At 38.1% G+C, this 26,986-nt stretch overlaps 1 protein-coding gene across 1 annotated transcript; it reads left to right on the forward strand.

Moving 5' to 3' along the window:
* Nucleotides 1-566: 566 nt before the first annotated feature.
* On the forward strand, nucleotides 567-26,173 carry ATIC (5-aminoimidazole-4-carboxamide ribonucleotide formyltransferase/IMP cyclohydrolase). The gene is made up of 16 exons (XM_063098372.1): nucleotides 567-688; nucleotides 970-1,096; nucleotides 4,732-4,808; nucleotides 5,675-5,741; nucleotides 9,275-9,363; nucleotides 9,687-9,838; nucleotides 10,231-10,387; nucleotides 12,992-13,117; nucleotides 13,962-14,069; nucleotides 14,893-14,978; nucleotides 16,084-16,173; nucleotides 18,300-18,428; nucleotides 21,280-21,372; nucleotides 23,071-23,253; nucleotides 24,861-25,016; nucleotides 25,953-26,173. Exons 1-16 carry the CDS (start codon nucleotides 670-672, stop codon nucleotides 26,070-26,072), a joined length of 1,779 nt encoding a protein of 592 aa, XP_062954442.1. The 5' UTR covers nucleotides 567-669; the 3' UTR covers nucleotides 26,073-26,173.
* Nucleotides 26,174-26,986: the final 813 nt, after the last annotated feature.

Below are 26,986 nucleotides of genomic sequence, written 5' to 3' on the forward strand. Positions count from 1 at the left end.
GCTCCTCTTATCCAGCCTCGAGGCAAAATAATATTTATGGCTTTGCAAGAAGACACTATCTTTAAGCAGATTTCAGGCAATTTTATAATGTGGAATAAAAAGTCAAACGAATGTCAATTTCACTTCGTTTTCACTCTGTGGCCTGTGGAATCCGTCACAATCTTTAGGCCTTGGCTTTATTTTTCAAACCTATTCAAACGGGAGGACGGTGGATGATTCCTTGTGTTTCTTTTACCTGTTTGCAGTATCGGTGCTTTAGGCATTTTAATCTACATTGCAGCCTCCGGTGACAGGCTGCCTGGGCAACAGGCTTTTGCTCCAGAGGCCGTGGGGTGGCCACACTTCTCGGGGCGGTGGCAGATCATTGGTTCTCACGCCCGGATTTTAGGATCTCAGGCGGGATCCTTCCAAGTTCAAGATCCGGGCCCAGGAGCGCCAACTGGAGCCCCACCCAGTCCACTTTCCCTTTCAGCCGGGAGGCCCCAGTTTCGCGTCTGCACTGGAACAGGGCGCGGCGCGGGGGTGGGGCCCGTGGGTCACGTGACGGGTCAGGTGACCGCCCATCCCCGCCCGCTTCCTGAACCCGAAGCTCGGGGCTGCACGGCCTGCGCCCGCACGTGGCTGGCCGCCGCTTCCTCCCGCTCGGCCCCGGATCCCGCGCCTGCAGCCATGGCTCCCGGCCAGCTCGGTGAGGCCCTCGCGGAGCGCGCCCCCCGTGTCCTCGCTCCGCCGCCCCCGGCAGCTCCCGCCGGCCGCCGCCACTGCGGGACGGCCCTGCCCCAGCCCGTGTCGGGCCCGCGTAGTGCGGCTCGCGGGTGTCTGACCTGAGGAGGCCCGGGGGCTGGGCCTGCTGCTGGGCGCCCGGTGCTGGCCCTGCCGTTCGTAACTTCTGCCCCGATCGGCTCCCAGGCCTGGGGAGAACACAGTGTAACGCACTGCGAGTAATGAGAAAAGTGTCTTCTGTTTCAGCCTTGTTTAGTGTCTCTGACAAAACCGGCCTTGTGGAATTTGCCAGAAACCTAACTTCTCTTGGTTTGAATCTGGTCGCTTCTGGAGGGACTGCAAAAGCTCTGAGGGATGCTGGCCTGGCCGTCAGGTAAGGCGCAACTTCGTTTTTAAGTTAGGTCCCATCAGAAGGGAGTGTGATCCCATTGACCAGAAAGTATTCCAGGCCTATGAGTAAAGTTCCTTATTTACCCCTCCCCATAACGCTGTGCGGTTGGTACACTGCTTTCCCATTTTATGGGAGAGCAAAATGAGGCTCAGAGATTGAGTGACTTCTGCACAAGGTTATACAGGGTGAAGTAAGGAGTAGCGCTGGGATTGAAAGCCTGATTTCAGAGCTCTAGGTTTTAGCCACTTCCTTTAACAAATTAATTCAGATGGGCCATTTGTTGTGCACGAAAAACTCAAGTTCTGATTCACGTGATCTGTTTTGGTTGGTTATTCAGTAAAACTGTTGACATCGTGAAGATTCAGACTACCTCTTTTCCATTAGAATCTCTGGTAACCTAATGAAATTACAAATCATTCATTCGCTTCTCCACAGGCTGTTCCTTATCTGACTAGGGGATGGAAAGAAGGCATGTACAAAAGAGAAATCAGTATGCCATTGCTGACCTCAAGGAGCTGGCACTCTGGAGGGACAGGGAGTAACTACCGAAGGGCAGAAAATGAAAAAGACCACAGGACAGCTATAATAAACTGCAGTGAGAGTTCAGTGTAGGGACAACCCCCTGAAATAAGTCTTAGAAAAGGGGTGAAAGATCTGTCTGCCTTTGTTGACATGTAGAAAATCTGCTTCTTGCTCACTAGATCAGTGTAGAGTTAGGTTTTTGTTGTAATTCTACCCATTGTGAGCAGCACATGGCTTCCCTAGATTTGAGTTCAGATGGCAAGAACTCCTTACTTTGTTTATTGAAGAAGTGCTTTATGAAGTCTTTTTGCATCTTGTTTCTGATGTGGTTGTTATAGGAACCCTGTAAGAATCATGGAAGGCAGGCAGGTTAGCTCTTTTCTGAACAGCAGCAGATGAGAATTTGAAGTCCAGACCTCTTACTTTCTATTGGGCCAAATTGGGGCCTCCTATTGTAGTTGGAACCTTTAAATTAAGCCAAGTCCTCATTTGTGGCCTCTTTTTTTCTCCCCACCAAACTTTGTATTATGGAAACATTCCAGACATAATCAAAAATAGAAAAGTATGATGAGCTTTTATGTCATGTAGCTGTTACCCAGTTTAAATACTTATCAAGTGGTCTGTCTTACTTCTGTACCTCTATACATTCTTTGCTTACCTCATGATGGTAGTATCTTTCTTAAAAATTGGGAACGTAAACTTGTTTCTCTCCTATTAAAGGGTGAGAGTGTTCACCATGAGTGGTTTATTTAGAGCCTAGCACAATAAGGTTCATTGGATGGAATATAAACAAGTTGGAGGGGTGTCTTATATGTATTAGCTCATGTAGTCCTTGCAACAGCTTTTTGATGTAGGTGGCATTTATCCCCATTAGATAGATAAAGAAACTGAGGCACAAAGAAGTTAAATAACTTGCCCAAGATCACACAGCTATTAAGAGGTCAAGATTTTATAGGGGCAGAAAGGTGTGATTCCTTTTCTCCCTATTGTAAGAGTCACGGCTAACACTTCTGTAACAAAAGACAAGTTAATAAGAAAAAGGCCTAACAAACTTATTTAATCAAGTTTTATATGACATGGGAGCCTTCAGAATGAAAACGCAAAGATACAGGGAGAACTATCCATTTTTATGCTCAGGTTCAACAAATTGTGAACAGCCATGTAGAAATATGATTGGACAAAAAGGTATGATCTAACAGTAACAGACTGAGATGGGAAACCCAGCATGGCCTGTCTGTTCAGATTTTTCTTAGCTTCTTTGTAGCATTTCTTCCTCCCAGGTTTGGAGCAGGACTCCTCTGGAATGGGGTCTTTGACCTTTTGTTGGACAAGAGTAGGTCAGAGAATTTCTTCATGGCTAAGCCCTAGACAGAAAGGTGGAAGAGGGTTAGAGTAACAATTCTAGTTTTTATGAATGGCTTGGGGGAAAGGGGTTCTGTGTCCTGCCTTGGAGAAGAGGAATTCTGGTTTCTGTGACTTAATTTGTTGGAGAATAAGGGGCAAGAGGTAGGAGGTCAGGAGAAGGTCAGAGAGACTTGGTTCTGAGGCTCCTTTGGAAGCCTTCCAGTGTTCTTTAGTTCAGAGTACTCAGCATGCCTAAGTGCTTTGGGGTATTGTTTTCTGAGCCCCAACAATTTTATCCCAGAAAGTTAACCATTGCCTTGTCATGAGGTAAAACTGATGAGATTTTAATCAGTTAGTATACAGCAGTGAGCATATGGAGAGTTATATCCGAAGACTACAGCTGTTACATACAAATTCTTAAGTACAAAGGAGTAGCAAGCTTTTTAATTACCCCATATGTTTAATTCTAAGAATAAATCTGTCTTCTCTAAGATTTAAGTGATTCTTTTCAGTTGGAGGAACTAGGTTTTATTAACTGAATTCTGGGAAAGGAGATTTGGAATTTAAAACCATAGTGTCACCAGTTTGTTAGTTGATATTGGAATTGTATGAGTCCTTGGCCAAACAGTTATTTGAAAATGGCCCTTCTTAATAGGAGAGTCTACCCAGGAAATTTTGTATCTTATTGGCGGAAATTGCTACTTTAAAATGTTTAGTATTTTGTTACTATAAAGGCTGTATATATTGAGTGTAGAAAATTCAACAAATGTGGAAAGCTGTATAGAAGGTAGTAAAATGGCTTATAAATTTTAACATGTTAATGTATTTCCTTCCAGTATTTTTATAAGCATATACTTTATTTCATATCTCACAGAAGATAGGTGCAGTTTTACTCCTTGCTTCTTGTTGTTTACATATTGTGGGCATTTTTCTACATCAGTCAAATTTGTAAATTCTACCAGAGAATGTTCATGGATACAACATTCTGAAGGTCAGCTTGGTGATATGGTTACTATTTAAATATTATCCTTCATTTGATCTTTTGTCATATTTTGTGACTATTTTTTCCAGTTCACTTACTTTTTTTTCCCCATGTAAAAGTTTTTAAAATTTATGTAATCAGAGCTATCAGTCTTTTTTTTAATGCATTCTCACATATATAATTTTAGTATTTATATGATTTCTTTTTAAATGCTTAAACCTTTGATTCATCAGGAACTTATTTTTGTGTTGGGTTAACTAGTTATTCCAATACCAATACCACTTTACTAAACAGTCTTTTAGTTTCTCACTCATTTGATATACCATCTTTATGCTTTTTTATCGTAAAATTAAATTCTTATTTCTACTTTGGTCTGTTTCTGACATAGGATATTTTTTAATGCTCTTTGTTATATACTGCCAAATTGCTTCTCAGTTGAATTTATTTCTTAATATTTAATTAGTATAGCTTAAGATTCAATTTCTAAATTATTTGAAAATTGTAAAACCAATGTTTTAATGCTTGCTGATTCTCCCTGAACACACATCAGTTAGAAAATAGGATAAACCATATTTTTTTAAAAGTAAATAGAATTTTACTTAAAAATCAAGTACAGTAAAAGACTTGAGAAACTAGAATAATTTTTTTGTACAATTCAGGCTCTGAAAAATCTCTCGAAATGAGAATAGTAGACTTAGTGATGGAATATTCTTTGAATAGTGTAAAATGACAATTCAGCAGAAACAGTAGTAATATGGTTTATTTTCAGAGATATCTCTGAGCTGACGGGATTTCCTGAAATGTTAGGGGGACGTGTGAAAACGTTGCATCCTGCAGTCCATGCTGGTAAGTGGTTGGTACCTTCAGTTTAAAACAATTAGTGTTTTTCAGAAATATTTTAGTTGATAGCTTTGTAGAATAAAGGAAACAAAGGGCAGGTCATAAGCTTTAAAAAATTTTACCTTTACAATTATATTGGTTTTGACATGTTTGCTGCCATATTTCATAATACATTAAGGCCTGTTTAAAATCTGGCTGTATAACATGATAAATTCAAATTGTTCTCTTCTGCTTGCTGTTAGTCCTGACCTGTTAAGTAATTTAGAGTGTAGTATTTCCCACTGTAGTTATTGAAAATATTTAGATTTTAGTAAGAAAAGACTTTTAAAACAATTCAGACTTAGAATAAAGCATCACAATCTAACTGACTTTAAAATGACATTTTTTTTGTAGTGCTTTTACATGTGTTCATCTGAGACAGCAAATTGCGTATAAACCAAAATGCAAGAAACAGGTATAATTTTAAATTGCCAGTTGCAGTACAATTTGGCGAATAAAGGCTAAAAGGCTAAGGATCATCAGACAAACCATTGACTTATGGGAACACATAGATTGTAACAGAACTGGCAGTAGTTGTGTAAAAATTCCTTTTGACTTTTTCACTTTTTGTTGCTCAAGAAGCAGGCATCAGAAACTGATGAAAAAGATTTTTAAATATGTCCACTCCTGTTAATTTTTTTTTTGTTTTTTAACTCCTTGACTATGTATTTGGTATTCTTTAATTAAGAATATTAGAATATTTGGGCTGGCCGATTAGCTCAGTTGGTTAGAGCACAGTGTTACAACTCCAAGGTCAAGGGTTTGGATCCCCGTAGTACCTTATTCAGACTTGTTTTTTGAACCTAATACTTTGTTTAACTTTGTTAAATTAGGAATCCTGGCTCGTAATATCCCAGAAGATAATGCTGACATGGCCAGACTTAATTTCAATCTTATAAGGTAAGTCTTTGAAGTTGAAACTTTAACACATGCAAGATCAGAGACAAAGAGTGTGCCAAACTTGTTGTCCGTCCCCCTCCTTTTTTTATTCATTATAAACCTTTACTTTGTATCTTCTGTGTGATATTATATGTGTGTAAACATTTTGGTTTTGCCAAATTTACATTATCAATATATGTACTCAAGCTAAAAACAACCTTTGCTTTTTTAGGAAGTTATAATCTAAGTTTTAATACATACAACCAACTTAGTCATTTGCATGAAGATGTTGACAGTTTCTTTTAAATATATGTAGCAGCTTTATTGAGATATCTTTGACATACCATATAATTCACCAATATAAAATATACAATTTGGTGGTTTTTAGTATATTCACAGAATTGTGGAACACATTCAGTACTAGAACATATTTTTCACCACCCCCTCGAAAAAAACCCCCATACCTATTAACATTCATTCTCCGTTTTTCCCTAGCACCCTCCAGCCTTGGCAACCACCAGTCTATGTTCTGTCTCTATGGATTTGCCTATACTGGACATTTCATATAAATGGAATCTTAGCTATGTGGTCCTTCATGGCTGGATTCTTTCACTTAGCATGTTTTCAAGGTTCATCCATGTTGTAACATAGTATCAGTACTTCATTAATTTTTATTACTGAAAAATAGTCCATTGCATGGATAAACCCCATTTCATTTATCAGTTTATCAGATGATGGACATTTGAGTTTCTCCTTTTTGGATTTTATAAATAATGCAGCTATGAATATTCATGTACAGGTTTTTGTGTGAACATGTATATTCATTTCTTTGGGGTATATGCCTAGGAGTGGAATTCCTTGGCCATATGGTAACTCTATGTTTAACCTTTTGAAGAACTGTCAGACTGTTTTCCAGAGTGTTGCACCATTTTACATTTCCAGCAACAATGTACAAGTTTCTGGAATTCTGTTTTCTCCACATTCTCATCAACATTTATCATTATCTTTTTGATTCTAGCCATCCTAATAGGTATGAAGTGGCATCGCACTGTGGTATGATTTGCTTTTCCTAATGATGATGAATATCTTTTCATGTGCTTATTGGCCATTTGTGTACCTTCATTGAAGAAATGTTCAGATCCTTTGCCCACTTTTTAGTTATTTATCTTTTCTATTATTGAGTTTAGTTTACTTTCCCCAATTCTGTGGATTATGTGGTTTTTAAAATTTTTTCAGTGATGGTCAGTTTATCTAGTCATGTGTGGCTTCATGAAGGGCATATGTTTTAAGAAATGTGTTGTCATATTTGTTGTTGTGCGAATATCATAGAATGTACTTATACAAACCTAAATGGTATAGCCTACTACACACCTAGGCTATATGGTATAGTCCTTATAATCTTTGGGACCACCATCATATATGATGTTCGTTTTTGACCGAAATGTCTTTATGTGGCACATGGTTGTATTTTTTCTTTCGTTGCTTTTGCTTTTGGTATAATCTAAGAAACCAAGTCTTTGCCTAATCCTGGGTGATAAAGATTTAAGAGTTTTTAGTTTTAGCTCTTACACTTAGATCTTTGATTCATTTTAAGTTAATTTTTATATAGGTGTGAGGTAGGTTTCCAACTTTATTCTTTTTTATGTGGCTGTCCCAGCATCATTTGTTGAAAAGATTATTCTTTCTGCCATTGAATGGTCTTAGCACCCTTCATCTATGTGTCTGTCTTTGTGTCAATGCTATACCATTACTGTAGGTATGCAGTAAATTTTTGAAATTGTAAAGTATGAGTCCTTCAGCTTTGTTTTTCAATTCAAGATTATTTTGGATATTCAGAATCCCTTGCATTTTTTTCATGCTTTTTAGGATCAGATTGCCCATTTCTGCAAAAAAGGCAGTTGGAATTTTCACAGGGATTGTGTTGAATTTGTAGATCAATTTGGGGAATATTGCGATCTTTACAATATTGAGTTTTCCAGTCCATGAACATGGAATATCTTTCTGTTTATTTAGATTTTCTTTCACTTCTGTCAACAGTGTTTTGTATTTTTTAGTATACAAGTCTTGTGCTTTTGTTAAACATATTCTTAAATTTTATTCCTTTTGTTGCTATTGTAAGTGGAATTGTTTTCTTAATTACATTTTCTGGTTCATTGCTAATGTATATTGGTATAATTGATTTTCATATGTGTATCATATAGCTTGCAGCTTCCTTGCTGAACTCATTTATTAGTGCTCATAGGTTTTTTTGGTTCCTTAGGATTTTCTATATACATGATTATATCACCGCAAATAGAGATAACTTCATGTCTTTCTATCCAATGCTGGTGCCTTTTATTTTATATTTGTTGCTAATTGCCCTGACTAGAACCTCCAGTAGTAGAAGTTGAGTAGAAGTGATCAATGTTGAGTGAGAGTGGACATCCTTGTCTTGTTCCTGATCTTAGGGGAACGTATTCTGTCTTTCACCATCAAGTATGAGGTTAACCGTGGATTTTTCTTACACTTTATCATGGTGAGGCAGTTTCCGTCTGTTCTTAATTTGTTGAGTATTTTTATCATGAATGGATGTTGAATTTTGTCAAATGCTTTTTGTGATCTATTGGGAGGATCAGATGGTTTTTGTCCTTTATTTTATTGACATTACATTAACTAGTTTTTAGATATAAAACCAACTTTACATTCCTGGGGTAGACCTTACTTGGCACATTGTATGTACTTCTTTTTATATTTTTCTGGATTTGGTTTGCTAGTATTTTGGTCTGCAGTTTCCTTGTGAAATATTTGTCTAGTGTATGTATCAAGGTAATAGGCCTGATAGAATAAGCTGGGAAGTGTTTCCCCTCCTCTTCCGTTTTTCTGGATTTTTTGTTTGTTTGTTTATTTGTTTAGTTTTCACCAGTTAAGCTTGTTTTGCTGGGTAGCCTTCCCACAGAGCTGCTCTGGTTACAGCCCTGGGAGTGGAACTCCACTGAGTGTTAATTTTATATTAGTTCTGTATTTAAATTATTCTTTTGGCCTTTTTATTACCATTATTTTTATGACTTCTCTGGTTGCAAAACAAACAAGTATTTCACCTTTAGAATGCCCCATTGTTTTTCATTAATTGCACACAGTCCACTGGAAAAGGAATCAGATGTCCTAGATTATATGAGGGTACTTCAAAAAGTTCATGGAAAAATAAAATTGAAAGATAATACAAATCTTTCCATGAAATTTCTGAAGTACCCTTGTAGGGATCACATCCAAAATTTTGGTGGCTTGATAGAACTGGGTAGCTAAGGTTACCCAAGCAGCAACATTGCAGCATGATTTGGAGGGACTAATGTGTGTCCAGACCCAGAGCACCTGCTGACTCAACCTGTGCTCTACAGTAGTAGAACATGCTGACTTTTATACAACTTTTTAGAATTCTAAAATGTCATGCTCACAGTTTATATTTTAGATCTTTATGGGTTTTGATTATGTTAATAGTACTGACTTATTTTTTCCTAGATAGCTGTAAACCACATAGGGTAAGTTTTTAGTAATGGCTAAATTCCACTTTGTTTTAGAGTTGTTGCCTGTAATCTGTATCCCTTCGTGAAGACAGTGGCTTCTCCAGATGTGACTATTGAGGAGGCTGTTGAGCAAATTGATATTGGTAAGTTAGAAAGAGTATTTTAGAAGACTGACAGAGGAGGGGATTTTTTAAATTGTAGGGAGATTTCATTTTGATTTTCATTATTGAGGAAGTGGAAAGTTCAGTTTTCTCCGGTTGTGTTCTGTGATGACTATACTATATAGTTCATGTATCTGCATTTTTCTAAGCTATCTATTTTTTTGTGTCTGCAGACATTCATCTGAATTTTATTATTATTGTTTTTTAAGTCAGGAATTAAAATGGAAGTAGGTGTACAATTAGTTTATTTGAAAGAGGTCCAGAAACTGATATGGAAATACAAAAACAATGTCTTTTCTTCAAAGGTGGAGTGACCTTATTGAGAGCTGCAGCCAAAAACCACGCTCGGGTGACGGTAGTGTGTGAACCAGAGGACTATGTGGTGGTGTCCACAGAGATGCAGAGCTCCGATAGTAAGGACACCTCCTTGGAGACCAGACGACAGTTAGCCTTGAAGGTGGGGACTCACTTTCATAATATAGTAAAGTAACGTCATTCTAGTGATGTGTTTGCCAAACCAAATGGTATTTAATTCTTGCTAGATTATGTCACTTCTCATGGCTCTGCTTGGAGCTGGCTATCCTTTTGTTAAAAATGGAGAGACCAAATATTAAAGAGATTCTGTTAAAAAGGTTGAAGGAGAATAGGAAAAGGATAATTCGTTGTGCCATTCATTGTTATTTGGTGTCTTTCGGGTGTGTGTGTGTGTGCGTGCGTGTGCGTGCGTGCGTGCGTGTGCGTGCATGCGTGCACAGGGCAAGGGCATGTAGTTTGCTGTGTACCTAAAAGCATCTTGTCTGCACTTTGGGAAGTGCTGCTAACGTCTCACAAAACTTCCACCTGTTGTAGGCATTCACTCATACAGCACAGTATGATGAAGCAATTTCAGATTACTTTAGGAAACAGTACGGTAAAGGAATATCTCAGATGCCCTTAAGGTATGGAATGAATCCTCATCAAACTCCTGCCCAGCTGTACACACTGAAGCCCAAGCTTCCCATCACAGGTAAAGCCTGAGTGTTATGTGGCACAGTTTGCTGTGTCTGGATACATATGTGTCTTTGTGTATTGTGTCTGATGTGGTTCACATTTAGAAGATAAAGTAAATTACATAATACCTCTTATAACCATCCAAAATTTGAGATGCCTGTTGTACTTGCGAACACAGATGTTGAGGTCATCTGGGGTTCTGGAGAGAAGTCAAGTTGTAGATACAGATTGGAATGTCTTCAGCATACAGGTGTTTTTGAAGACATAGGACTGGGTGCGATGAGCTGGATTTCATAGAAAAGGGTCAAAACCAAGCCTTGGGGTACTTCTCAGCTTGGTAGGTAGAGCAGAGGGACCAGCAGAGGAAAACATGGAAAATTTCAACCAGTTGAATGCTGTTAAGAACAGAAAAAGAACTATTTGGGGGAGAATGTAACAAGCAGCAGTTTCCTTGGAAAGATGGGTCTAGAAGCCCAGTTAAAGTGGGTTGCAGTAGAAGTATGAGGTTAAGAAATAGCAGTGATGAAGGTAATTTGTTGAACAGAGAAATTAGGACTTCCATGGGTTTGTAGAATTAAGAGAAGGCTTTTCAGGTTTTTGTTCATTTTTGTTCCTGAGGTTGGCTATTCGAGCGTGTCCTACTCTGGTGGAAGGGAGAGTGAGGTGACAGATAAGAAGTCCTTGAAGGGCCAGGCTCTGCTGGGAGGGTTAGCCCGGGTGAGAGCAAGGATAGCCTTGTTCACATTAAGGAGAAGGCCAGCCCGGGGCACGCAGGTCAGAGCATGTGGTGGCGGGAGATGCAGGCGCTCCTGTCCACTCCCTCTGTCCCTGTCACCGGCTGAGGGAGAGGTGGAGAGGGGAGCAGGGCAGGAGGCTGGAGGAGAATGTGAGACATTATCTCCTCACCCCTCACATTCAGTGGATCTGCAGGTTCTATCGTTACTCTACCTGAAATATATTTTGAATTTTTCAGACAAGTCCCTGCAGTCACCCCATAAAGTTTCCCAGACTGCAGCAATCTAACTTTCCTCTCTGCTTTCTCTCTTGGCTTTTCTGTTCCTCACCACACTGCATGCACATCATTTGGTGTTAACCATTCACTGGCCGTCCTTCCTCCCCATGTGCCCTGCCCTGCCCCGTGGACCCTGTGTTTGTGACGCTCATCTGCCTCTGCAGCCTTCCCTCAGCTGCTCCCAGCCCTTCTCCTTCACGTCCCACGGTCCCAGCTCCTTTCACTCCAGATCAGCCATTCAGATCTCACCTCTCAGAGAAGCCTTCCCCAGCTGCTCAGACCAAAGCAACTGCCCACCACACTTTATCACATCACCCTGTCTTGCTGCACGTCTGTTTTTCCTTCGCACATTGGGATGTCAGCTCCTGAGAGCAGAAACTTTGTCTGTCTTTGTTCCCTGCAGATCCCCAGCACTTGGAATACTGCTTGGCATGTTCTCTATGTGTTTGCTGAGTGAATAATTAGAAATCTGATGACATTTTGCATGAATTTTTACTTCTAGAACTTCTTAAAACAGATTTATTTACTATTTTATCTCAGATATTTCCTCCTTATAGTTTATATTTCCCATTTAGATTTTGGAGCACAAAATATTCCTAGTACTTTTAGTTTCTATACTTTTTATTTTCAATAGCATTTTCATTTCTACCATGTAAAAGTCTTTACGAATTGTTCCTTACTTTAGAGTGTGTGTGTATTTCTTTCTTTTGAAGTTTAAAGTATTGTTTGTAGTAGATGTGGCAGAGGAAGCCCTGGGCATATAAATAAGGATTTCTTTAAGAGATTCATAGGATTTCTCCCAAACATGGGCTTATTTTCATAACAGAAGGGGCCCTTTGCCTTTTCATATGGTTTGAATATTTGGCAATGACGTAATTGCAAAGCACAAGCTTATTTGTGTGTCTAGAAACAAAGCTGAAGCAAGAATAAAGATGGAGTGGTGTGGGTGTGTGTGTGTGTGTCTGAGATCTTAATGACTGGTTTTCTTGTGATTGGAATTGAGAAGATTCCTCTTTGTTTCAATTATTTGATAAGTGTTTAGCAAACTGTAAACATTTATAGCAATTTCTATTATGTCTAAATGGTTATTACTGTCTGCAAAAATTTGACATTTGAAGGGGAACTGGTACTCTTAACTCAGATGTTCCAGAAACCAAAAGTTTCCCCCACTTACCACCATTAGCCTAAACCGTCTATGAAGACAGGGTGTTGAGGGGGGTGTACATATGGTGTCTCATTTTCTATGCCTGTGGGATCACCAGTCCATCATAGTTTCTCCCATTCCTGAATCTCTGTTATTGATTTACTTCTAGACTGGCTGGATTTGGTCCCCTAGTAGTGTGTGTGCACATGTGTGTGTATATGTGTGTGTTCGTGCACATGTGTGTGTTCATGCGCATGTGCATTTTTTAAAGATGGACTCAGGCTCAGCTGCTTTGTTCTCCTTTATCATCATGTTCTTATATGTTTATGTATATCTGTTTGCCTCTTAATTATACTTAAAATATTTACATAGTCTTGATCAGTGTTTTTATTTTTTTAAAAATGTACATACATCTGACCTTATTAACCCTCATTGGTAATGTGTGTATATATTTTTGCACACAGTTCTAAATGGAGCCCCTGGATTTATAAACTTGTGTGATGCTTTGAATGCCTGGCAGCTGGTGACAGAGCTCAAAGAAGCTTTAGGCATTCCAGCCGCTGCCTCTTTCAAGCATGTCAGCCCCGCAGGTAAAGCACTGCCCTCTGGAATTCCCTGGGACTGTTTGAAATACATTTCTTTGTAAATTTTTTTGAATATTGACAAGTTCTAACGTGAATATAGACATTCCATGAAGTCTTAAACCACATTTGTCAAGTGTATTGATAACAGCATCAATGTAATAATATAAAATCTGATAACATAACGTACATGTATGTAATTGTGTAACATTATTGTGAGATAGGATGATCAGGTGACGGTTTTTTTTGCAGTGGAAATATGAGGTTTTTAGAAAATAAAATTGAAATAGCTTGATACAATAGATTATATATTTTTCCACATGTTTAAAAATGTCACTGAGCAGACATAAGAAAGTTGTTCTTAAGATACTTTTATAACTTTTTATAGCCATTGTAACTTTTTATATTTTGTAACTTTTTATAGTCATTATATGAAATACCTTTCGGTTTTATGTCTTTAATGCCACAGCTTCGTTATCTAGATCACCAGATCTGCTGACACAGCAACCTATTTAGTCTCACGTGTTCATTGGATGTTAAAGCAATGTGACTGGGGAAGAAATAAGTGATGTGTAATGTCGGGACAGAGAGCGCGAGAGTCAGTAGCGAAGTGAACCAGCAAACCAGGCCGACGCTGTCAGGCTTCAGCGGCTCTGAAAACAGAGGCCGAGAGGAGATTCTCGCTGGCCTCTGAAAACTGTATTTTTGGTGCTTAATTATCTGGCTAAATAGATTTTTATGTAATTTGGTACAGGCACTAGAAAATATGCTGCATAGACTAGATGTTCAGAAGAATGTCTTTATTTAAGAGGCAACGAGTAACTTGAAGTTATTTTATGATTTTCTGTACCAGGTGCTGCTGCTGGAATTCCACTCAGTGAGGATGAGGCCCAAGTCTGCATGGTCTATGATCTCTTTAAAAGCCTTACACCCATATCAACTGCATATGCAAGAGCAAGAGGTCAGCCCAGTAGGGCTTTTTGGGGGGAGAAAAAGCAGTATTTTATACTGTATAGAATAAAATAGTATCCTTTGTTTCATTATAAGATTTTAAGTTATCTTTAATTTGTTGTTATTAATACTTGAGAATGATTGTATGAGAGCTTCAGAATAAATTTGTTTATTAAAGTATATGCTAGTATTTTAATGTAATAAATGGAAACAATTGGAATTTGGTACAGGTAATTTCAAATTAGGCTATTGAGTGCACTTGTATTTAATGTATGACTAAAATGTGTGGTTATTCTAACTATGTTAAATTTGGTGAGAGCTGTGTTACATTTTATGTATTTCAGAACCAACTAATTCTTATATTTAATAACGTGGATATTATTGTAATATGTATGGAAGGTCATTGAGAAACCTAATATCATAGTTTACCATCTACTGCTGGGTTGAGCAAAACTGTGGCCCTTGGTTTGAATCCAGCTTGCCACCTTTTTTTGTAAATCAAGCTTATGTATTGTCAGTTGCTCACTTTGAACTGTAGCTTCAGAGTTGAATAGTTGGAATAGATACCATGTGGCTACAAAGCTTAAAAAATATTTACTATCTGGCCTTTCACAGAAAAAGTTTGCTGAATGCCACCCTAGAAGGTAAAATTAAAGAATACTTTCTTACTTGATTACTTCGGTTAAAAATGACCTGTCGATGTGTTACTTAAGTCTTCCGTAAACCATAAGGTTAGTTTTAGGTAAATGGATTTTATATGATCACATGGGGATTTTTAAAATATTATCTTTTTCTATGCATTGTAAATGTCTCATTTTAATTTTTGTTTACAGGGGCTGATAGAATGTCTTCATTTGGTGATTTTGTTGCATTATCTGATGTTTGTGATGTACCAACTGCGAAAATTATCTCCAGAGAAGTTAGTGGACATTCATGTATCTTGATCCATGCATAATTAAGTAAAGCTTTATTTGTTCATAATGGTCATTGAAACCGTAACTTATAATATTTATATTTGTAACATCTATAAATTAATTAAGTTTATCATTTAGAATGTTCCTATTTTATGTAGAACATGAGTCTTTGAATTGTTAATTTTGAGATTTAGTGAATGATTATTTTAATGGATATTTGGCTGTTTTGACAGAGGTTTTGTTTATATACTTAATTTTCTTAAATTCTCTAGCAGTTGTTATCCTAATGCTAAAGTTATTGTTTCCGAAGAGCAGAGGTTGCCTTCTTGGATGGTGAAGTGATGATGAACCTTTCTGTAAACCTCCAGAGGTCTGCAGTGAAAGAGACTGCATATTGGAAAAAATACAAACTCCTTCAATAAACTAACCCCCATTGGTTGAATACCAAACTAGCAGTACAGACAGGAGGGTACCTTTGGTGGTGGGGAAACAGAAAGAAAAGAAAAAAGGTAGCTCAAAGAGCTTGGAGGGGAAAAAATAGGTAGAGATGAAGGGGCACATGGCCTGACAATATTTAGTTGCTTTAGGGATTCTTTCTATGACCCCTGGCATCCCTATGTTATAGGTGATAGCAAGGCTATGACATTTGTGTCTTTCGTTTTAAGATGTACATCTCTGATATAATCTGATCTCCTTAAATTGGTCATGCTGTTGAGGAACTTGCCTTGCTGGGGGTCTTTTAACCCGGTACTGGCAGAGCCAGGACTAGAACATGTTCTTGATGGTGCACACAACCACCTGGTGAAGAAAATAGTAGGACATAATTTTTCTTCTCGATGTATATGTAGTGGAATGAATCATTCATATACTCTTAGTTACAACTGAAACAAAAAGAAACTTTGAAAAGATAGCAAGTAAGATAGGGTCAGCTGTCGTAAGCTATATTCTAACACAGAGCTGTCTCTTCTAAGTATTGTATTGGCTTTATCTGTTGAAGGTAGAAGCCAGAAAATGCTGCTACATTCTTTAAAACAGATAATTGTTGCTAGATTCTTTAGAGGTTTTCTCTGACTTTTTAAAAATAGAAATTAATATTTAATACATTTACAGGTGTCTGATGGTATTATTGCCCCTGGTTATGAAGAAGAAGCCTTGAAAATACTTTCTAAAAAGAAAAATGGAAACTACTGTGTCCTTCAGGTTAGTGCAATTCATGTTTGAAACAGTAATTGCTCTTCTGTTTTGTGTCTTTTTCCCCCAGGTTTAATCTCACCTTTATGCCGACACCCTTCTAATTTATCTCTCTTTACTGCAGCTTCTTAATCCTTAATCCTGAATTTTTTAGGAGAATATTAATTTTTGAAAGAAAGGTGAGGATGACTTCCTTACCTTTAATTTTAATTTTTTTTTAATTAAAAAAAATACATAGATTTACACGGCTACCTATTCAAAAGGTATTAAATGTTATGAAATGAAAGGTCTCCCAACCTTCCCTTCTGCTAAGTTACTATTTTTAGAAGTAACTAATATTTTTAATTTCTCACTTACCTCTCCTGAAATAGTCTATACGTCTTCAGCAAATATTTGCATTTGCATTTTTTTTTCTCCTGACACAAATGCACATCATTTCACCATCTTTGGTTTGTCCCATATCTGTGTATCTTAACTTCTCTAGCCAGTCACTGATCTTTAGCTACTGTACACCCCTGCAATGAATCACCTAGGAAATTCCCAGGAGTGAAATTAGGACTGGGTCATAGACTGTGTGTATTGGTAGTTTTGATAGATACTGCTCCTCTTAGAGGTTGTGTGACAAATTCCATGTTTCAGTGGAAATGTGTAAGGGTGCCTGTCTCCCAGTACCTTGCCAGCATTGTGTTCTTAAACTTTTTCATCTTTGCAGTTAGATAGGTGAAAATACCATCTTATCGCAATTTTAATCTCTCATTATGTACGAGGTGAACATCTTTTCACACTAATGGTATTTTTACCTCTTTTTTATGAAATGTCCATCCGTATTCTTTGTCTGTTATTTTACTAGGTCGTTAAGATTTTTCCTTACTGATTTTTGTGAGCTCTTCTGTGTTAGGGGAACCAGCCCATCATCGAAGATTGATGACTCATTGATAAAGCAAAGAGTTATTTGAATTGAAAGTAAAAATTCATAATGCTGTTTTTCACGAAGTATTTATTGATATCAGAAAATCTGTGGAATCCCAACTCCATATAAAGTCAAGTATATATCGTTGGTCATTATAGTTCACCATAGCTTTTCAAGGAAAGAAGATACCGCATTAAATATACATACTTTTTCCTGTTGAAGGCCACTTGACAGCAAGTTTAACCATGTAGTTAGCTGTCATTGTATTCTTCAGTTTCTTATGCAAGTATTTTTTGATGTTTTTAAGAGTATTAAGTACTTATGGCCATTAACCATTACATGTAGCATCATGGAAAATGTTCTCCAAAACCTGAGCTTATCATCTTTATTTCAGAATTTGGTTTAGTTTGCACGTGGACGCATGATTACAGCAATGAAACAACTTATTTTTCTACCTGGGTAGTGACAAGTTTTTTTTGACATCACTTAGTGGGCAGGCATACTGATTTTAGAAATTTTATAATACAGAATACAGAGGAACATTTTAGGATTCAAGGAAATGTAGATTAAGCAAAACTAATATTTATGGGGGCTTGCTTATAAGTTACAGATATCAGTACTTTTTAAGTCAAAGATTACCCAATAGGTAAATGAAAAAATATTGTCAGGTTTATAAAAATACATAGGGAAAGAATGTTCATACTGCAGATTAATCCTGTCTTAATATCTTTTTAGTTCAAAATTTGGGGGACGAAAGATAGCAGTGAGTGACATATGAGGCAGACTACAAATCCTGTTTTTCTCCTTTTAACTTTTAATTCAAAAGTTAGGTATTTTGTAGTAGGTTTTTAGAAAGGAAAATTAGAATTTAACTTTTGTGCCACAGTCTGTTTATTAGCAAATCTGTTTTATCTGCTGACCTTCTAAAATAACTATATAGTATATAATTTAGTTACTGTAACCAAAAATACGTTCACTGGAATCATTGGTTTTAATATTTTATATATAAGTTGTAAACCTATAAAATGCTATAGGGTTGTAAAACCTATAAAAAGTTTTGGAGCAAAGTATTGGTGCCTGGCGATTGTGTTATATACTAATACTAAAATGACCTCTCTCATGTTTAAATTAGAAAAAATACATATAACTGTACTTATAATGAAATCATAAGTTAAATTTAAAAATTGAGGGATGTGAATATATAACTTGAAAATTTGTATTTTAGATGGACCAGTCTTACAAACCAGATGAAAATGAAGTTCGAACTCTCTTCGGTCTTCGTTTAAGCCAGAAGAGAAATAATGGTGTCATCGACAGGTCATTATTTAGCAATGTTGTTACCAAGAATAAAGATGTAAGTATGAAAATACCTGAACTGAATGCTAGTAACTTTCGTAGGTCTCTTGTCAATATTTATAAGCAAAAACATTTATTAAATAAGGCCCATGTTTAGAACTGTTTGAAGTGCAAACGGCCAGCTCGTCTTTGAGTTGTCAAGCCTGAGAGCTTAAAAAATGAATAAAAAATGAATATGAGAAGCTTCTGGGCATACGTACATACATAGAGATATATCTTAAATTATACATAAATGGGATCATGTCTTCTATAATTTTTTCTGTAACTTGCCTTTTTTTCATGCACTAGGCTACAGATGTGTTTCTATATCAGTAACTGTAAATCCACATCTTCATCTGAGAGGCCTTGTGGCAAACCCATGTGTCGATGGACTATGATGGATGTTCAGGTTGTTTCCATTTTCAGTACATGATCAATGTTTTTGTGTTGAGACAAGTTTTTGCCTTGTGTTCTTTGTTATAGGAGGGGCACATTCCTAGGATAATGGTGATTTTAATACCCAGAGCACACTATGGGGGTGACTATCATCTCTGTCATAAAGATCACAAAATTCTGGCAGAGGGAACAGTTAAGAGATTTGCCTAAGATTGCGCTGTAAGGAAATGCATGAGCTGGTATGTTTTCTGAAATATCTTAATTAGGCCTTCATTTTTGAAGGATATTTTTTCTGGTTCCAAAGTTGGCTGTACTTTTTTTTCAGTATGTTGAAGGTGTCACTCCATTGTTTTCTGGTCTGTCTGCTGGTTGTAGCTTCTGCCAGGTATTTTTGATTGAATGCTGGGCATTGGGTATCAAAACCTAGAGATTTCGAGGATCTAGACAGTTATTTTTCCTCCAGAGAGAGTCAACTCATATATCTGGCAGGCAGATAAAGTGGAGCAGATCATCTTCGTCCTGTCAGGGACTGAGCTGACTTGAATTTGGGCTTCGGTCTTCTTTGTGCTTCCGCCTGACTCTGCTGAAGCCCTGGGTGTCTACTAGTATGCCTCTTCCCCAGTGGTCACTGAATTCCATCTTTGTCCCTGAGTCCTGTAAGACTGCCGGCGGCTGCGCTCAGCTTATTTGCCTCTTAGTTTATTGCATGCAGCTTGGAAAAATGCCTTGAGGGAAAAGCTTAGCTTACCAGGCTCATTTTTCCTACTTCCTTTATCTCTGGGATCTTTACCTATCAGCACTGGCTATCTTATTAGCTCTGTGTCCAGCTCTTTGTTGGTTCCTGAAAGGGGATTGGTCTCTCAACAGGCCATTCACTTTAGAATTAGAAGCTGAGTAAGGAGCTGCAGCTTGTTCCACGGCCTGACTCCTGAGGCTTTATGTAGAGCTGCTGAAAATAAGCTTCACAATCTTTAACGGGAGAGTTCTGTGTGTTAACAATCATATGTTGATTAAGGTGTGATCTGTGTTTGCTGATTTAATGGATTTCCTTCCATTTTCATTTTTGAAAATTAATGGTGCCCTGAAGTAAGGAAACTTGTAGGCATTTGTGGGGGTCATTATGGCAGTGGTTTCCAGAGTCACTTTGCTGCTGCCTCCACCCCCTCCTTAACCTTGGGCAGCCACTAATCTCTTCTCCCTTCTTGTAATTTTCATTCATTGTACATTTGTGCAGGTTTTTGTGTTTTCATTTCTCTGTGGTAAATGCCCAGGACTGTTGATGCTTTGTGGTATGGTAGTCTTATTTTTAGTTTTTTAGGAAACTGCCAAACTGTTTCGCAGAGTGGCTGTACCTTTCACATCCCCACCACCAGTAGATGAGTAATTCAGTTTTTCTGCATCTTTACTCGCTTTTGGTGGTGTCTCTTTTTTTTCTTTAGAAGACATTCTGATAGGTATGTAGCATCGTGTAGCAACAGCTCACTGATTTTAATTTAATTTGCGTTCTTTCATGGCCCGTGATGTTGAACATTTTTTCTTGTGCTTATTTGCCATCTGTATATCCTTTTGGTGAAATGTCTCTTCTTATCTTTTGCCCATCTTCTAATTAATCGTTTAGGATTTTGTGCCTGAGTTTTGAGAGTTTCTCACCATGTTTTAGGTGCTAGTTCTTTGTTGGGAGCGTGTGGTTTGCAGGTATTTTCTCCCAGTCTGTAGCTTATCTTTTCTTCCCTTAACAAGGTGTCTTTCACAGAGTAGAAGTTTTTAATTTTGATGAGGTTAAATGTATTAATTTTTCAGTTAGCTAACTTATCAGTTAGCTGCAGCTAATATCCTTTGTCCACTTAACAGACTGATAGGGATAATTATCCTTCTTTTCAGTTTGTATCCACTCTTTATGTTAAAGATAATGACATTTTTGGATATTGTATTTGTTGTTCTATTTGGACTGGTAGTTCACAGTGCATTTTTGAGTAGTTTCTGCTTAGAATGTTCTAAACAAAGGAGCAAATGATCCTAATTTGATTTTTCCTGTACAATCTTAGCTGTGTGTGTGCATCGCAGTGGTTTGTAATGTCCATGAGAATTATTCTCATTGTTGTTTCTGAACATAAATTTTATCCTGTGTCCAGATATTTAAAGGTACCCTGGTCGAGAAAATACTACTTGGCAGTTTTGCAGTGGGTATGGTATTTCATATCTGGGTAATACACATGGGTTTAACCCCAAGTTGCTGCAAAATGGCATTAATTTGAGTTTATGATGCATTAGAATTATTCTAAGTTCCACCACAAATATGCTAAATATTTGACCCTTTCAGTAAAACATGATGGTATGTAGCATAAACAGTTAACTCCACCATCAAGAGATATAATTACATTATAGGTCTGCTGCATTAAATAGCATGTAAGAAGCTTAAAGTTAAATGAAGTTTTAAAAGCCTGATGAGATTTACCATTCTGTGTTTGTTTCAGTTGCCCGAATCTGCCCTCCGAGACCTCATTGTGGCCACCATTGCTGTCAAGTATACTCAGTCTAACTCAGTGTGCTATGCCAAGAATGGGCAGGTAACCAGGCTGTCACACTCAGCTCAGGGGGACTGTTGTTTTACAAAATGATATTCAAAAAACCATCTGCCTCGGGTATTGGACAGCTTGAAAGGGAACATTTGCGAAGTTTTTCTCTTCTGGGTTTGTCAGTACTTACTCAGCCCCTTAGTGGACTATTAAAACTAATGATGATTAGAAAGAGGCTATGGAACCAAGGACTAAAATTAGATTGCCTCTTGCTTAGAATGAGTTGGCACATTTTGGATTAGTGGGACTCTAATAGCTGTCACAAAAGTGGTTTATTCACTCTCCCTTCCCCCAGTTGGTAGTATTTCCAGTGAAGAGGATTTAAGAAATAGTTCTGCTACCTAAAAGCCTATATTTTTGCAGCTTGCAGGGTATTTTCACATAGATTTGTTTTGTTGTCTTGTCAAGAATCTGTTGGGTAGAAAGACTGCTAGACTAGGAGTTAACTTGACCTTTTAAAATCAGGTTTATTGAGGCATAATTTGTATACAGTAAAATTCACCCTTTTAAAATATATAGCATGGCCAGTATTCATAAATTATGCCATTGTATGACCACTGTGGCAGTCAAGATATTGAACATTTCTTACTCTGTTATGTTAAATAAGCTGGTTAACTTCTTTCCTAGTGTACCGAACCACAAAGTGCAAGATTGAGCTGGTTCATTGTTAAGGTCTTTCCTGACTCTGGGGTGAACTTAAGGTCTTTGCTATAGCCTCAGCAGCATTAGAAGCTCTTCTCACAGCGTCTTGAACTCATCTCTTGGCATTTGTTAAATTTTTTGGCCCATAATTGGAAGGGGATGGGGTGTATTATTTAGCATGTGACCCAGAAGACCCTTTCCAAATTTTAGTGATCACCATCTATTAAGATTGCCAGTCTCTAGTAACAAAGTCCTGGGAGATTGTGGGTCTGGTCTCCTTGGGCTTAGGTTCTAATAAGTCCCAGTAAGGCCATGTAGAACAGATACTTCACTATTGATGTCCAGGAGGAGCATGCTGCACGTCTGTTCGTGGTCTGTTTTATCCTTTTGTAACTGTGGCAGAGTTGCCAGCAGCAGTGCCCAAAAAGGGATGGACCATTGGGCAGACCACTGAGGAGGTGTTCATTACAGAAACTAAAACCAGAAGACATACCTGTGCGTTAAAGTCATTGGTGCTTAGAATTCAACCCACTGAAATAGAGGAAGGAAGGAAGGAAGGAAGATTTGTATCTGGTAGAATTTTTATAGGATACAAGGGTTCCTATAAATGTTCTAGAGTACTTTATAGGATACCCTTGTTAGATCCTTATTATGTCAATTTCTGTGATCTGGTATTTTAACTATAAGTTACAAACTGGTGCAAACACAGACTTTTAAATAACCGTAGTTGTCTTCATGGTCTTCCCACCCCCCCACCCCCCCGCCCCAAGCCATCAACAATATAATTTTTCATTCTAGAAACTTCCAGAAAGTCATATGTCAAATATGACTGAAGAGGCAAAAGGTATAAGTAGTAGTTTATAAACCTCTTACTCCCCAGTGAAACAGTATTAGGAGATGGGGCCTTTGGAAGGTGATTAGGCCATTTAATAGACAGATTTTACAAAGTTAATAGATAGATTTGGGGACTGTGCACTTTAATCCTTGGCTTTTTAAGAAGAATGTGTCGTTGGAAGAGCGATTCGTTTTAATGTCCACGTTCGTCAGGTTATCGGCATTGGAGCAGGACAGCAGTCTAGGATACACTGCACACGACTTGCAGGAGACAAGGCAAACTACTGGTGGCTCAGACACCATCCACAAGTGCTTTCGATGAAGTTTAAAACAGGAGTGAAGAGAGCAGAAATCTCCAATGCCATCGATCAATATGTGACTGGAACCATTGGCGAGGTAAAAGGCTTGCGTGCGTTCTGGGCGGGCTGTGTTTATATTTTCACCCTTTTATGTATAACAGACTTGAACTTAATCACTGCAGAGAGAAAAGGCTATTTTTCTTGGAATTCTGTATTTCTGAATTGTTTTTTATCCCTTTCTGAAAGCACAAACCTGTCTTTTTAAGGTGTAACCATGTTTAGTTTTGTGTACTTCCCCTGTTGAGGATAAGTTTTTGATGACAAAGACTGATTTTCACCTATTCTGAGGTGTCTCTCACAGTGTCAGGCATGATGTTCATGGCATGATAGGTGTGTGTTCTACACTACTGTACAAATTACCTGATAGCAGGTCTCCAGTGCCTCTCTTCTTTCACCATATTTTCTGCAGGCACCATTAACAACTTGATACATATTCTGTTGCATTTCATGTTCTCTAACGTCTTCTGTTTTGAATAAGGTATGTGGGAGCATTAAAATTGCAAGAATCAGTAGCTTGCTGAAAGACAGTTTCTGGATATAGCAAGTGCTAATGAGAACTGGATAGAAAACAGAGAGATCTGGTGATCAGAAACTGAGTGGTCTTCTGCGAATTGACCACCCAGGGCTGTCCATTCAGGAACAACATAAGTGTCATTAGAGAGTGGGCCGCACAGCGATGTACTTAAAGCATCTTTTCTTTTTTACTTAAATACTTGGATTTTTCTGTTTGATATTACCCAGCAAACCCCTGCTAACAGTTCTGGAAGGGTCTTTATATGTGAACAAGAATAAAAGTAGGTTAAAGCCAAAACAGCACCCAAAATGGAAGCACCTTTTTAAGTATGAATACACATCTCAGGTCGTTTGTGCTGCCATAACAGAATACCACAGGCTGGGAAATATATAAACAATAGAAATTTATTTCCCGCAGTTCTGGAGGCTGGGAAGTCCAAAATTCTGGCAGGTTTGATGTCTGGTGAGGGCTAATCTGTCCTTTGAAACAGTGCCTTCTTGCTGCATCCTCTCAAGGGCACGAATGCTATGTCCTCCTAGGGCGTAGGGACAGAATGGGCGAACTATAAGGCACCAATTCATTCATGAGGCAAAACACCTCCTAAAGGCCCCATCTCTTAATACTGTGTCATTGGGGAGTAAGTTTCAACATAAATTTTAGAGGGGACACATTCACACCATAGTAAATACTATAAATCATATTTTGATTTGTCTACAACTGACTTTTTTTGTATCTGAGACAAATTGTGTAAATGTTCTAGAATGCCCATTGTCATCTGGTGCCTAAGTTGGGAATAGAGGATCCCTTTGAAAATCCTGTGGAATACGGTTTTCTATTTTCTTGTTGTGTTACAGGGATATAAATAGTAGATTTAACTTAGAGATTCAAGAACTAATTATATTTGGAACAAAATGATTTAGAAAGTAAAATGATATAGTCTCTATTTGGTAAACTTAGAATCACTTTTCTTCCGTAATGAGAATGTTTTAAAAAGCATCAGAGATTCTAGAAATATGAAATTGGATGTAACTAAGAGTCATTATTTACAATTAAGACCTAATTGTGATTGCATCAGGTAGAACTAAATATGGTGCTAGCCTAACCTCCCTCCTCCACCCCTACCTCCTTAGGGTGAAGATTTGATAAAGTGGAAGGCTCTGTTTGAGGAAGTCCCTGAACTACTAACTGAGGCAGAGAAGAAGGAATGGATTGACAGGCTAAGTGAAGTTTCTGTCAGCTCCGATGCCTTCTTCCCTTTCAGGGATAATGTAGACAGGGCTAAAAGGGTAAGTATGGAATTGGTGGGTGTCACTTTGCCTCACTTGGGGTGACAGAGACGCAAAGGATTTCTCAAAGCCCATTTCTTCTGAGCAGTGAGAGGCCCTGAAGTGATTAATTTTCCAGGAACCCTCAAGTGAGAGAGGCATTCCTCCTTGGAAAAATAACACCGGACTGGGGTCTTCTCCCAGTATTTATTTTCCAGGGCAGGAGGTTACAGAAAAGGAATATAGGTGGAGTTATGGCTAAATATAGTTTAACAGTAGAAGCTGGTAGCATCAGTGAAATAACAAGGTGACATTCCATAATGCAATTTGCAAAAGGTTAATTCAATCCACCAACAAAAGCTTGTTCTTAGCAAATACTGTCTTTTCTTACAGGAATTTCCTTAGTATTTTTACATAACAATCAAGTAACTTTAGGTTAACCTGCTCCAAGGGCATCTGTCCTTGAGCCAACAACTTTGCTGTGTTACAATTCTTTATCTACAACAGAGACTTTACCCTGGGGAAAGTTTCCATCTTTTGCAAGCTTAACATTTCTATGTGTAATTTTTTAAAAGTTAGGCTAAACCTGAAACTACAGGGCTTTGGAAGCTAGGCCCTGTGAAATACATTTGCTTTATTAATGTTAGTATACTCCATAGGTGAGTATTTGCATAGGATGGAGTGTCATGTAGAAACCGTTCAAAAGTCCTGCTTCTGCTTTGTAAGGTTCTTTGAGATAATGTATATCAAAGCTGTGGCAATATGATACAGATCAGTAATATTTAGAGGATTATTTGACCTCTTCATTTGATGTATGGATAACCCAAATTTTGTTATTTTGCCTTTTTGACTGAGTAAATCATTGTTGGCTTATGCTTTTTTTAGAGGGGGATTCTGATTTTTGCAGGTTTTTACATAAAGTTGTGTTCTAAAAATCAATATCTATTTTTCCTTCAGAGTGGCGTGGCGTACATTGCTGCTCCCTCAGGCTCTGCTGCAGACAAAGTTGTGATTGAGGCTTGCGATGAGCTGGGAATAATACTCGCCCATACAAACCTTCGGCTGTTCCACCACTGATTTTATCACACATTATTTTATGGTTTGCTTGTATGTAGGTGAACAATCGTGTGAAATTTAGAAATTTAAAAAAATAAAGACATTACGTCTTGGTAATTGGATCCATAGTGTTTGGCGGTTGTGTTTTTCCTTGAAGATACAGGCTCTTTAGACTGACACATGATATGTGAATGTTAGTGTGAGAGGGGTACAAGAGCACCCCACAGCATTACCTGTGTGAAACACAAAAATCCACAAGTAAGCCAAAGAAACCAAGCAGCCAGTGTAGATGGCACAAGCATCTTAGAGTTCAAGTTTCCTCTTAGAGGATTCTTCTCATGCAGAGTTTCTTTTAATCACAAATCTGAAAAGCTTGGTTGTCCTTTTTCTTAACAAATAGCAGATTATCATCCATGAACTGGCACCTTAGAGGGGGTTTATGTCTTGTTGACCCCCCCATAGATAACACTAGTGCATACTTTCCTCTGTGTTAAGTGAAATGTTTCCCATAATTTCATCAGTCCTAGGTCTCCCTGGATCTGCACAGAAAATATAATCAATGTTTGGTGCCCGGAAATGGCCTTGGTTACCACTGGAAGTGGGCACAGTGGGAGATCAGTGCCTCCCTGCATCAGACAGGACATAATTGTGCATCTCTGAGCCCTGTTCGCGTGGTCCTGACTGTTCTTATGTATGACACTTGTGGTCAGCTAAAAGCTTTGCATTGTTCACCTCAACAGATGAGTCCTACCCTCTTCCCATGTCTTTAACCTGGCCCCTCCCTAGATAAAAATTTCTGAAGTTTTTTTAAAGTTCATCCTTCCATGTCATCTGTATATTGGCTCATCTCCCAACCCTTGCATACTACCCTTCCACACTGTAACAAGGCTGACTTCTGTGATCAGTAAAATACTACAGGAAAAATGTGTGACATC

The sequence above is a fragment of the Cynocephalus volans genome, chromosome 1 (genome assembly GCF_027409185.1).
Source record: "Cynocephalus volans isolate mCynVol1 chromosome 1, mCynVol1.pri, whole genome shotgun sequence".
Lineage (NCBI taxonomy): Eukaryota > Metazoa > Chordata > Mammalia > Dermoptera > Cynocephalidae > Cynocephalus > Cynocephalus volans.

Bases quoted from the DNA above. Each gene is read 5' to 3' on its own strand.
- ATIC (XM_063098372.1), top strand. The intron at 13,118-13,961 runs GTAAAGCACTGC...TTTCTGTACCAG, and splicing joins CAAGCATGTCAGCCCCGCAG to GTGCTGCTGCTGGAATTCCA. The intron at 14,979-16,083 runs GTTAGTGGACAT...ATACATTTACAG, and splicing joins CGAAAATTATCTCCAGAGAA to GTGTCTGATGGTATTATTGC.